This window comes from Vombatus ursinus, unplaced genomic scaffold (genome assembly GCF_900497805.2).
Source record: "Vombatus ursinus unplaced genomic scaffold, bare-nosed wombat genome assembly UNPS02014810.1, whole genome shotgun sequence".
In the NCBI taxonomy this organism is placed as follows: domain Eukaryota; kingdom Metazoa; phylum Chordata; class Mammalia; order Diprotodontia; family Vombatidae; genus Vombatus; species Vombatus ursinus.
Window position 1 is genome coordinate 47,690,207 of NW_020954588.1, and position 13,647 is coordinate 47,703,853.

General features: G+C 40.3%; 1 protein-coding gene across 12 annotated transcripts in view; it reads right to left on the minus strand.

The window, feature by feature from the left end:
• The window catches only part of MBNL1 (muscleblind like splicing regulator 1), a 253,748-nt gene that overhangs the window by 27,964 nt on the left and 212,137 nt on the right, over positions 1-13,647 (minus strand). For all 12 annotated transcript variants that reach the window (XM_027875810.1, XM_027875809.1, XM_027875815.1 and 9 more), the window contains one exon: positions 10,113-10,313. In XM_027875810.1, the coding sequence (XP_027731611.1) occupies positions 10,113-10,313 (201 nt within the window). The remainder of the gene's footprint in view (positions 1-10,112; positions 10,314-13,647) is intronic.

Here is a 13,647-nt window from a genome sequence, read left to right on the forward strand (position 1 = left end):
ACTCAAGAGCCCCCTGAGCACCACGAGGAAGCAAACTACGTGTTGATGTCCTATGACACTCGTCCTGCTGGAGGGAAAGCTTTGGCTAGGGCAATTCGGTCCTTTTCTCAACGACCACCTTGTTCATGTTCCCATCAACCAATCGGCTCGTAAGGATTAAGGACTGACTAACGAAAGACTCTGCGTTAGACGGCGAGTTATAGATATAAAGGTAATCTGTGGTTTCACTGCGATAGGGAACTCTCAATATGGAAGCCTCATCTCCCGATGCAGTTCAGCACTTCTCTCCTGTGTAGCCTAAGAGCCTAGACCAGCGACAGGTTGAACCACCTGTACGGGGTCATCCAGGTCATATGTATCAGAGGTGGGGAATGGACCCAGGTCTTCCTGGCTTCGTGACTGACTGCCTCTCATACAGCTGCCGGATGATACGAAAAAAGGAAGAAGAAGATATTTTTGCCCTCAAAGGGTTTACTTCCTTCCTTCCCATCATCTTCTGGGAAAGGAAGATTCAAAGCCCTGCCTCCACACCCCATAAGGAAGGAATGTCTCAAGTACGTTGTGGTCACATGATGAAATGCCTGTGACTGGGGTGGCAATATGTCCAAGACAAATTTTATTCATGTTTTCTAGTGACAGATAAAAAATATGAAGTAATATTGACTTCTGTTTTCAACCATAAATCATGACTTGGGAAGCAAATGTAGAACAAGTCATCGGAGACACCAATATGACCATCTAAAATTCTCAACGTTCACCGGTTTGTTCACCCATCAAAATAGCGCTTGAGGTCATATAAAATATGGTCACTGCTGTTAGGCATTTAAGCAAAGAAGAAACAAACTTCACTTCAAAATTGTTGAGAATCCTCTGTCCTTTTATTTGCCCCTGGGGTATGTTGTAATCTCCCAGAGACAGCGAGGGCTGCTGGGCTATGCACACACACTCTTGGTTATCACTGTGGCATTAGGAATCCTCAAATTGGGAATTCTGAGGAGCAAAAGAAGAAAAGTAAAAAGAGTGCCAGTTAACCAACAGACAATTTAGGGAGTGATCTGGGTACGGGTCATGGATATTCAGAAGACAATTATTCATGCCACAAATCTTTACTGTTATCACAATAGTACGGGGTATCATGATAGGTTCTATGGAGGACAGAAAAAATGAATACAACATGGTCTTTGAGCTCAAGAAATGGAGGCTGTATGGTTCAATGGAAGGAACGCTTACTTTTGAAGAAGATCTGGGTTCAAATTCCACCTCTCCAAATTCCTACCTGTGTGACTTCAGGCAAGTCATAGGACTCAGTTGTCTCATTAGATTCAACGACCTGTGAACCCCTACAGCTCTCATTCATCAATCAATGAAGAGAACCCATTGAGAGTTCTGTCATGAGAATCAATGAGAACTCATTGACCAACTTAGATTTTTACAAGCCATGTAGAGATGGTAGCGAGGGGCAGGAAATAGAGGATAAACACATGAAGGCGACCAGATTTTATAAGAACAATGTGAGCCTTGACACATCAGTGACATCGTCACTGTGGATGGGTACGTTGCAACCATTTCTCACCTTCAATTCTTTGCTATTCTCATCTACCTCTTTTCAGAAATCCTTTCAAAAAGGATTCATCCAATGTCTCAAAGGTATTCCAAGCATATGGTTCACTTAATTCTGTATTCCTCTATTCTAGGAATTCTAATTTGCTTTGGAAGATTCAGACCAAAAATGTTTTCTTCCTATAAACATTCAATAGCTAAAAGCCATTGAACATTCCATGGATACCCATAGGATGGCTACATATCCACCAAAAGTGCTTTAGTTCCCTCTGAATCTCTAAAATCTCAGCATCCCAGAGGCTGCCCCACAAGTCAGTGGTGCCGGCCCAAAGGTACAGAGAGAATACTTCACTCCTTAGTGACTTTGCTCTATTGATTCTATTAATACTATGATACTGGAAAGGATGGGAGTTTTCCAGGGAGGGGTGGCTTTCCAAAGCCCTACTCCAACCTGCAGATTTCTTCAGACAAAGACTTTTCATAACACTACCTGAGTTAAGGTCTCAACTGGTAACCTTCAATAATTCTCCAAATATTTCAGGATTCAGTAATCTGAACTTGGTTCTTTGCTCAGCGATATTTTACTAAACACTAGGCAAGACGAAGGTGTATATGGAGCTGTATTTATGCCAAGCACAGCCAATGTTGAACACATTTATCACATTCTCTTATGAGTCCTTTGGCTTATGAGTGATTGTATTCCATTACATACTATCTCCTTCCTTACCTATCTATGAGTAACTACGATCTTTTGTATTTAAGGAATAAATGAAAAGGACGGAAACCAAACAGTCTATTCTGAGCTACTCAGAAAAATGACAAAGCCTTCTTAGATCTGTCCCCTGACATCCGCAAGATCCCCTGAGCCAAATGAAATGAATTCTCCATGTGTACTACAAATTGCCTTTCTATTCATCATAGTTTATAGTTTATGACATTACTTATAACATTTTCATTCTAAAGCACACAATGTTCTGAAACAAAACGATGAAATCAATTCAACTTTGATTAAGCACCTGTTAAGGAAAGCAACTGTGTACTCAAAAAGTATATTAAGATGGTGTTCCATTTATGGGCTATTTGATGTTGGAATTCAAATTACTCCAGGTGGGGGGGTCATCACTAATCTACAAATAAGCAATTATCCTGATAATGACAAAATGCCTGTTTAAATAGTGGAGGCAATAAGAGCAGTGTTCCATTGGAGTGTAAATAATACCCAGAATGCATTGTATCTAGAATGCTCAGAATGTAAATGTCCTCCAAAAAAGAATGTTAACAAAGGATTTAAAATCCTCATAAATATGGGATGTCGTGCACATGGCCTAAAGGCAAACTAATAGTCTCAGGAAGCTGGCTGACCCATTTTGTAATAGAAAGAGTCTGGGAGTACCTGCCAGTAGCGGTTTTATAAGCACCAACATCTCCCTGAAAAAAAGGTATGACTGACCTTTTAGCCCTTTCATGGGCTTTGTAAGTTACAGTACTGAAAAAAAAGATAAAACCAACTCTCTTTTGAATTTATAGAAAGAGGTCCCAAGATCACAAAAAGATAAAAAAGATATCTTTTTAAGGGCCTGTATTTGTTTTAGGATCTTGGATTGTCTTTAGGAAATCATAAGGCAATTAGATTTAGTGGTTTGGTCACTTAGAAAATATGTGATTATATAAAGGCTTGAAGGAGTCATCCAGCCCAGAATGAAATACCATAAAGTTGGTAACAGCATCAAAATCCTTCTTCTAAAACCTTCAGCTGAACTGTAGGCTGAGGTTAGATGGCTGAGGCACAGAAGATATGTACAAAATTTGTAAGGATCCAAAGAGATCTTTTGGTCTAGTCAGTGATTAATGAGGAAACAGGAGAAAGGAGCTTATGTCATTCCCCTAGGGCAAATAGGCAGCTAGTGTAAGAGAAGAGAATCCAGGTCCCTTGAAATATCTTTTTACCAATTTAGATCTGCAACTATTCTCTGTTCAGAGAGTTGCCCAGGACACTGAGTTTAATGTCTTAGCTAAGGTCACTTAGCCAGGCTGTGCCAAAGACAAAAATCAAACCTAGCCCAGATGGGCAGTTAGGTGGGCAGTGAGTTCAGATCTGGCCCCAGTTACATACTAGCTGTGTAACCCTGGGCAAGCCACTCAGCCCTGTTTGCCTCAGTTTCCTCATCTGTAAAATGAGCTGGACAAGGAAATAGCAAATCACTCCAGTATTTTTGCTAAGAAAACTCCAAATGAGGTCACAAAGAATCAAACATAACTTAACAACAAACTTCTGGACTTGAAGACCACCCAGCTCTCCCTCCACTGTGCCATGATGCCCTTCTAGTACACTTGCCATTATAGAACATCATCTGCTCCTACTTTTGTGTCTATCTTGGCAGATTTCTTAAGCAATGTGCCTGACTTTTTCTAAGTAACAAAATAAGGTCTAGAAGGAGGCAGATTTATTTGAAAAGTGTTTTGAAATTCTTCAATGATTAGCAAGTTGTAGCAAAGCAGTCCAATCCAAAAATAAGACAGGACAGAGGGAGAAAGTCTGGCAGAAAAAGAAATAGAAAAAAATGTAAGAATTGGCCAAGATCTTATTAACCAATTTAGAAAAGCAATTTTAAAAAACACTCCTAAAGGATTGGGATATGGGGGAATGTTAAAATGTATTGCAGCTTTACATGAGGGAACAGGTTTTACCAAAAATAACTGAGCATGCATCCAATTAGCAAATACATTGGTGCATTTATTACCCCATCATAGAAAAACTCTGAAAATGAGATAATTTCACATATAAGCAGCCAAAGAGGATAACAACAAATGATGTTTATACAACAATTTGAAATTTTGCGCAGTGATTTGCATGCATTATTTCATTACATCCTTCCAAAACCCTATGGGGTAGGTTTAGGTTGTGAGCTCCTGGAGGGTAGAGCTTATCTTTAGCCTCTTTTTATTTCACTAGAGCTTAACACAGTGCCTGGCACATAGTAGGCACTTAATAAATATTGATTGATTGATTACATTATCCCCATTTTACAAATGAAGAAATTGACCTCAAAAGAAAAAAAAAAAGAGAGTGCCTTGATCACAGTCTGACAGCAATTAAGTGTCAGAGGTAAAACTAGTCTCTAGTTCTAGTACACCGTCCACTCTCCAAGACAGCACAGCATGCTGCTAGTAGAAAGAACATCAGATTTAGATGCAGAAGACTTGGCTTTGACACATACTAGCTATGCAGCCCCCTAGCAAGTCACTTTCCTGCCTCAGTTTCTAGGTCTGAAAAATGGGAATAATAAATGTCACACCTCAGAGCTATTCTGAGGAACATGTTTCTGCAAGCCTCAGAGCACTAGAAAATGGGAGTTGTTCATAATAAACCAAAATGCAGGTCCAGAGGGTCTCCTTGCACACAGCACAAAAATGCACTCCAGCCTGCTCAAGCCTCGGAAGAATGTGTTTTGGCGACAGGTTAGACGGCATTGGTTATGTGGCCTCTGCATGATGAGAGGCTAAAAATGCTACCAGGTGTCTCGATAAGGCAAGGTAAGAGACAAGGATAAATAATGGTATGTAGCACTAATGATGTTTGTTGCAGTCCTGGTAAAAAGAGTGAACAAACCCGAAAAACAGGCAAGAACGCCGTGGGAAGCAAGTAAAACTGGTAGAAAATGCCCTCACCCCTACTGACCAAGAGAAGGGAAGCCTGTAGAGCAGAAAGATTGTGTAAGCTTTCATGTCGGCAGCCCCAGCACCCGTCGGATGGCCTCGCAAACAACAATTTCTTCATAAATGCTTGATTTAGACTACCTTAGACTCAGCCTGGCCAGCCCTCCTCATCGCACCCAAGATGGGAGGTCCATCATATGCCCGGGGACCCACAGAGGAAATGACAGAGCTAGGATTGGTATCTGCTCATGCCCAATCCAAGTCTCTCCGCTAAGCAGATGGGATCTTGCTCATTCTCAAATGCAATCTTCTTATCACAGAATTTCAGAGTTGGAAGTGACCTGGGAGGCCAACTGGTCAACCTCTACCCAAACAAAAATGCCCACTACCTCATAACTCAGCGGCCAGCTGGCCACCTTTGCCTGAAGACCTCTCATGTGGAGGAAGCTCAGAGCACTCCGGACAGCCTCTTATCCTTGGGGATAGCTCTCACCATTAGGAAAAGGTTAGCTTCAATCTTCTAGAAGATTGGGTCCCTTTGATACTGTTTTTTTTTTGTTCTTTTGTTTGGTTTTCCTCTTCTGATCAAGTGATCAATTTTTTTATTTATTCACATTTCATTCAGTTAAAAAATTTAAATATTGTTAATATTTTTAATCTACACAATATTACACAATTTCATCTTTTTTTTTTGAGGGGAGAGAGATAATTGAAAATGTTTCAAGTATGTCATTCTATTTGTCAGCCAGTTGTGTAAATTTTACAATTTAAATAAGCCTGGCTAGCCACTCTTTATTTTAATATCTTCTTTTATCATTCTGGTTTTAATTACATCGACGCTTATATTTTCTTTCTTTAAGCTATTCTTTGTTTATCACTGAGAGAAGACAATTGTTTTCAAGGAAAAAAAACCCATCTATTTAGTTGGCTCTTAGTTATATTAATTTTAATTGTGTCCCTTTGATTCATCTCATTGCGTATATGGATTCATAGCCACAGGTACATTCAAATTTACAAAGAAAAACACGAAAATGCAAACAAGAAAGAAGACACAGAGAAAAAAAAAGTGGGTGGAGAAAAGGGTAGGGTAGAGATGGTGAGAGAAACTGAATTTATTAAGGCATTACTTCATGCCCAGTTCTAAGTGCTACTGATATGAATGTAAGCAAAAAAGAAAGACAGTTCCTGCGCTCAAGGAGCTTATATTCTAGTAAGGGAAGACACACAAAAGGGAGGATATGAAAAGCTGGGATTGGAGAGCTCATAGTGGGGATACCTGCACTGATAAAATCAAAAAGCAAAAAGAGATGGAACAGAGACAAAGAGGAGAGAGACAGACAGACAGAGACAGACACCAAGACACAGAGGGAAAGACAGACAGATGGAGAAAGACAGAGCGGGGGGGGGGAGGGAGGGAAGGAAGAAGGGAGAGGGAGAGAGAGGGGGAGAGAGAGAGAGAGAGAGAGGGAGAGATCTGGTAGAGACACAAAAGCTTCCTCTGTCTTCATTCTTATCCTTTCAGTATTCTGTGATTTTCACAAGACCAAATGCTTTTTCATCGGCTTCATTCTATATAACTAGGGTGAACAAGGAGCCATGGTCTTCGCTGATAACCCAGAGTTTGGTCAACATCAGATCTTGCTTCAGATATGAACCAGAGACTGATGCAAACATCAAGGCATGTGAATAAACTCAGGAAACAACCAAAAACAAACCACTGCCAAGAATAGCCACTATTTCTTTACTGTTCTACAGTTGGCCAGGCACTTTTCCTTTCAAGAACACCATGAAGGAGGTAAGTAAACAAGACAACAATGGTGTACAAGAATAAAGCATCTAATGTTCTTACTTCATCCTTCCTTTTATTGTATTTCCATGTCTCAGATCATCTTTGATTTTATCAATACAAGTATCCCCACTACGAGCGCAGACGATGCCCTCTTGGCCAGGTAGTGAGTCTTCAAGACTTAGTGGGGCCAAAAATTCATCAGCTAGAGGCCATGTTGGTGATGAGCCTCCTCACTAAATTTAGAGTCTGTTCTTTGGACAGTCTGTCCCTGGGCCTCCCTTGAAAACTTTGCTGGCTTAATGAGATCGGGCAGACCAGGTATTACATAAGCTTATACTCCAGTAATCCGGGGTCACCTCTACCCCATGACTGAGGTGTTGGAAAAGGCCTCCAATGGAATTTCACTTGCTTTTATTAAAGGCAAATAACTGTCTGAAATGTGAGTGGTCATTTTACATTCCTGCTATTTGTTACTTTCATGAGGCAAAAGTTACTCAAATGTTCCTTTAAAATTTTGTATTCCCTCTAACTTGGTTCGCTTCCATTAAAATGGATCTTTACTTGCGAAGTATTTATAAGATTAAGTTACAAGCACATATGGAAGAAAGATTTCATCCATATTCCACCCAAAAAAATATTAGCCCCAGAGAAGCAACTCAGTTTTCTTCTTATTTTCTAAGAGCAAGACTTTCATCCACTTTTGTTGCTGTTCAGTTGTTTCAGCCGTGTCTGACTCTTGGTGACCCCTTTTTGGGTTTTCTTGGCAAAGATACTGGAGTGGTTTGCCATTTCCTTCTCTAACCCATTTTAATGATGAGGAAACTGAGGCAAACAGGGTGAAGTGACTTGTCCAGGGTCACACAGTTAGTAAGTATCTTAGGCCAGATTTGAACTCAGGAAGGTGAGTCTTTCTGACTCCAGACCTCACACTCTATCCACTGCACCATCAAGTTTACCGTTCTTCTGCTTCAGGGGTTCTGAATTTGGGGTTTGAGTCTGTTTTGTGATGATATGTTAGATATTTCAAAATAATGGGTTTCCTCTGTAATGCTGCATACCGTATTATTAAAAACATGATTCGGAGAGGTGGTCCATGGGCTTACCAAACACTGCCAACAAGTTCCACGGCACATAAAAAAGGGAAGAACCCCACAGGCTCCAGCTTCATCCAAGCTACTCGACCAGGTGGATGGACACAAAGCCTTGGGGTCCACTGGGAGGAGAACCCAAATGCCAACTGACTGAATGAACGATTTGGGAATTGGACTGTTTTGATTTTTGCCTGGTTATTAATATACGAAGAATGCAGTTTACGCAGAGATTGCCTAAAAATTACTGGAGACTGGTAAGCTAGTCTTTCACTTTCCAGCTGGTCCTCACCATTCCACAGTGGGTGACTCTCGCCCAGGTTCAAAATCCTAACCTGAGATGGGATGGCCGGCATTACTCCTATTTTATAGACTGAAGAGAAAGGTAGGTCATGCAAATGAATAGAGTGCTGAGCTTGGCATGAACAAGTTAAAATTGAATTAAAATCTAACTTCGGACACATACTAGTTCTGTGATCTTGGAGAAGTCACTTAATCTCTGTCTACTTCAGTTTCCTAAACTGTAGAATGGGGATGGCCTTTTCATTGCACTACCCCCCAGGCAGATTATATTGCTTATAAGACAGTATCTCGGGGAGGGAGGAGGATGCTGGGAGGAATGGAATTTAAAACTCAAAACTTAAAAAAAAATTAAAAATTATTTTGACATGTAATTGGGAAAAAATAAAATACTATTTTAAAAAAGTGTTTCGCATGGTTCCTGGCACAGAGTAAGTACTTGATAAATGTTTGTTGCCTTCTCTCCCCTTTTCTTCCCTTCCCCCGCTCTCACAATTTCCTCCTCGGTAAGAAGAGGATAATAATAGTTCCTATCTCTGAAAGTGGTTATGGGGATAGAATCAGATGATATTTGCAAAGCACTTTGCCAGCCTTAAAGGGCTATCTATATCAATGTTAGTTATTACCATCATTATTCAATCCACAAGCATTTTGGTATCTGTGGTGCACGCAGAACTTTGATAAGCGCGAGGGACAGGGATACAAGAAATAAACTCATCCCTACCTGAAAAGAGCTTACATTCTAACAGACAAGGAAACTGAGGCCCAAAGAAACTCCAGAATTTGCCCAAGGTCAAACGGTTACCAAATTGTGGAACCCCAAGGCAAGGCTGGTCATCTGACTCCAAATGATGTATCATTTCCACCAGATCACGCAGCCTCTGTCCTTTACCCTGCTGCCTATGTGTGGAAATGAGACAATGTTGCATTCTTGCCAGTAATTACTTTCATGGGGAAAATGATCCCAATGTAATATGCAAAATTATGTAAAGCTTCTCAGTGTGAAATGCTGAATGATGCTAATCAGAAAAGGGAACCGGGGAAAAGTAGAAATTAGCTTAATTCTTTATTTCAAAGCTAACGCCAGATTGCCTGGCTTCACTATATATGTTTTATATATATGTATATATGTATATGTGTGTGCATATACATGTATATAGATATATATAATTATCACTTGCCATGGACTCACCAAAAAGCTTCAGACCTGGTCTTTCCCCTTACACTCACACCAACCACTTCAAAAGTCCTGGGCTTTATCTATTCTCTCTGACAGATTCCCAGAAAAACCCATGTATCCAATGATCCAAGAGAAAATATCTCTTTCTCTATCCAATGGCTTTTATCAGGCAATTATTTGATAAAGAAAAACGCCATAAATGAGTCATCATAACAACCCAAACAGTAGTTATCCTATGTGTGATGTTCTACCCATAAATCTTTGACACACTTTGCATACATTATCTCATTAATCTTCATAATATCTGTATAAGGAATCATGCGAGTGGACGGGTATAATTGCCCTCATTTGTACAGTGATATGCAGGCTTATTTAAAAAAGCACATTCATCTGATAAAAAGGACCCAGACACTCAGGGCTACTGCCCTAAGCACTAAACTTGAGTGAATCCATAGGGCATATCTTTCCCCAGCCCAAGAATTTGTGAGATGAGAAAGAACAACCAATCAGATGCATCAACAGCCGTACTATTTCCTACCTCCAGTCTATCTGTCCTCATTAATTTCTGGGCAGCAGCAGCTGCCGCAGCAGGTACTGGAACACCAGGATTCCCTGTAACCAGCATCGGTGCAGTTGGCAAGATATCTGCTGGGACCAACCCTGGGGAAACAGGTCCCAGGTAGGGGTTGAAGGCGGCTGACGCATTGGTGGCTAGGCTGGGGGCAACAGAAAACATTGGCTGAAAAAAAAAAAAGAAAAAGAACTATTAGCATTCACACCATTTAATAAGGCAAGTAGGTTGTTTACATTCTAAATCCCAAGGGTAGTGCATTATGGGTATCATTCCCATCAAGGTCCTTTTGTTTGTTTGCTATTTTATAAATAGACATTTATTTTGCCAAGAAAAGAAAAAAGTCTTACAAAAATCAAAAAAAAAATTACCTGCAAACATTTTATTTAAGCACTATGGCCTTGAAGTTCTGCACCGATTTTTCACCCAGATTTGGAACCTATGACACAAATAAGTTTTACTTGAAAAAGGATGGCTATGCTTTTCAGCGCTGAAATGCCTTCTCACCGCTGTCCAGCTCCCCAAGTCTAAACTGACTTAACCTGGAGAACTTACCAAAAAGAATTCTTAACTATGTTATCAGATATGCGTGAAAAAGCTACTTCTAAGTGTTCAGAGGTTATAAAAGTCCTATTATCTGAGATAACAAATAAGTTAGGGTACCCAATGGGTAACAGAGAAGCACAGTTCAGAGGACAATACATGGATATACCCTCAGGAAACTGGGAAAGGTTATATAACACTACCAAAGCGAGTCGGTAAACAAGCATTTATTAGGTGCTTACTATATGCCAGGTGCTCTACTAAGCTAGGGATTCAAAGAAATGCAAAGCTAGGGGTAAGTTTAATTGGTTTATCAATATATTTAGTTTTCAGCAGCTAGGTGGCGCTATCGTGCACAGAGTGCCAGGCCTGGAGTCAAGAAGAGGCATCTTCCAGAATTCAAATCTAGCCTCAGACACTTACGAGCTGTGTGACCCTAGGTAAGTCATTTAACCCTGTTTGCCTCAGTTTCCTCATCTGTAAAAAGAGCTGGAGAAGGAAATGGCAAACCACTCCAGCATCTTTGCCAAGAAAACCCCAAATGGGGTTGCAAAGTTAGACATGACTAGAAAAACAAATGAAAAAGATAATACTTAAAAACTATAAAGAATTCAATTTTTATAAATTTATTGCACTCTGAGGATAACCTTCCACACAGTAAAAATGGAAAACTAAAATATATATAATCCCTTTGTCTCCTAAAATACTGGATTTACTAGACCCATGAGTGACAAATTCAAGGTAAGGTTGTGATAATTCACATGTTAATTAACAGGGCTTTGAGGTAAGAAGTTTTACTGTCCCATCTAAACAGCATGACTAGTCTCTACCATAATTGTGAAATAAATCTATTTGAGGTTAATAAACAACCTTCCCTTAAATTAATTAATTCAAAGGGCATCTATTAAGTATCTATTATGTGCCAGGAGTCAAAGATCAAATTAAACATATACATACATACACACACACACACACACACACACACACACATCAGTGCCTGCCTTCAGAGAGCTTACAATCTATTGGAAAGAAATATTATGTACAAAGATAAGTAAATGTGAGATTCGTACAAAGCGCACAAAATGTAATTCAGGGGATGAGCCAATGGCTCCAGACCTGGGGCTGCCTTCTGCCTTTAATGGCTGAACAGCCAGACTCAATCCGCCCTTCTTCCACCTTCAACACTCAGCTGCCCGGGTACAGGGCAGGAAGTCAGGAGTGCCTCAGCATCTGTTTGAGCACCAGTCTGGCGATGACCTACCGGTGCTAATACTTCTCGAAGTAACAGGGCTGGTCTAAGCTGAAGCCATAATTTGAATTCATATGTCCAGGAAGATTCAAGCCAACGTCTGTCTTAGGTGAGTGTGTATTCTGTGATACCAGGGTCTAGAACCCTCCATTAAAGGTCTCGCCTAATGCTTCTTCATGCTGTAGAGATGGCCCTAGGTTTTCAAAGAGTATCTCAGTGGAATAAAAGCTCTGGCAGGCCCTGCAACCTCAAATGCTTTCTTTATCGGTCCTATGACTGACATACTGTATGCCTGTGGATTCGATTTGCATTAGACTGTAAGCTCCTTGAGGGCAGGGACTGTCTTTTGCCTCTTTTTGTATCCCCAGGGCTTAGTCCAGTGCCTGGCACATAGTAGGAGCTTAATAAATGTTTATTGATTGGTTGACCAGCCCAACGAAGTTGAAAGAAGATGATCACTAAAAGACATCACAAAGATTTCCCTTTCAGTCCAAGGCCCTTAATTAATAGATGAGCAAACTGACAACCAGGGGAGTTGAGGGATCTCCATGAGGTCACACAGTTAATAAGTATCTGAGGCAGGATTTACACTCGGGTCCTCCTGACGCCAAGCCCAGCTCCCATAAAAGGTGCCGCCCTCGATGCCACTGTGCAGAGAGGTTGGGATCTATGTGGGGAGAAGGGTAGCCACTCTGAGAAAATCAGGGAGCTTTCGAAGGATTTAAGTAGGGAAGGATAAAATAGTCGAGTGTTCTGTTTTCTATACCAAAAGGTTAAGAACTATAAGATACCCTGTGTTTTCTTTTGCAACATGGCTAATACAGAAATGTTTTGCATGACTACACATGTATAATCTGTATCAAATTGCTTGCCTTCTAAGGGGGGGGAGGGAGGGAGAGAATAAGGAAGTTAAAATTTTAAAAAACAAATGATAAAAATTACTGTTTACTTGTAATTGAGAAAAAAAATATATAAAAATTGAATGAAATCCTAAAGGGAAAAAAAAAAGAACTACAAGATACAGTATACAAAAGCCCTAAAATCTATTTTTTTTTCTGTGTTCATAATATTTAACAATACAAGATGCTAAGGAATTCAGTGGTTAAGTGAGAAAGAGCTGAGTTCAAATCCCACCTAAGAACCTTAGTAGCTATGTGATGTTACTCAAATCATTTCACTCGTTTGTCCCAGTTGACTCATCTGTAAAATGGGGATAATAACACATACCTCACAGGACTGTTGTGAGGATCCAATGAAAAAATGCCTATAAAGAGCTTTGCCAACCTAAAATTACTATACAAATGCTAGCTCTTGTTAGTGTTTGTTGATAATAGTAATAATAAAAGATCTTTTCAATTTGCCTTGGCTGCAAATTAACATGCTCTTCCCAGAGGGTTCCTGTGTCTCCAATGCATACGGAAGCATATATTTTGAATATTGTAGGAAGAGGATGAACCACCATTAGAGACACAAAAGAGGCTTCTGAAAAGAGCTGACTATAGGTAAAATGTATCCTAGGGTCCTCACTTTCAAATGTATGGAAGAAAGAGGAGGAGAGAAATGAAGGGAGAAAGGAGAAAGAGAAAGGAGGAGGGAGAGGAGGAGGAAGAAGAGGAAGAAAAGGGAGATGAGGGGAGGAGAAGAAGAATGAGGAGGAGGAGGAAGAGAAGGGGGGAGGGAGGAAAGGAGGAGGGGGAAGAGGAGGAGGGG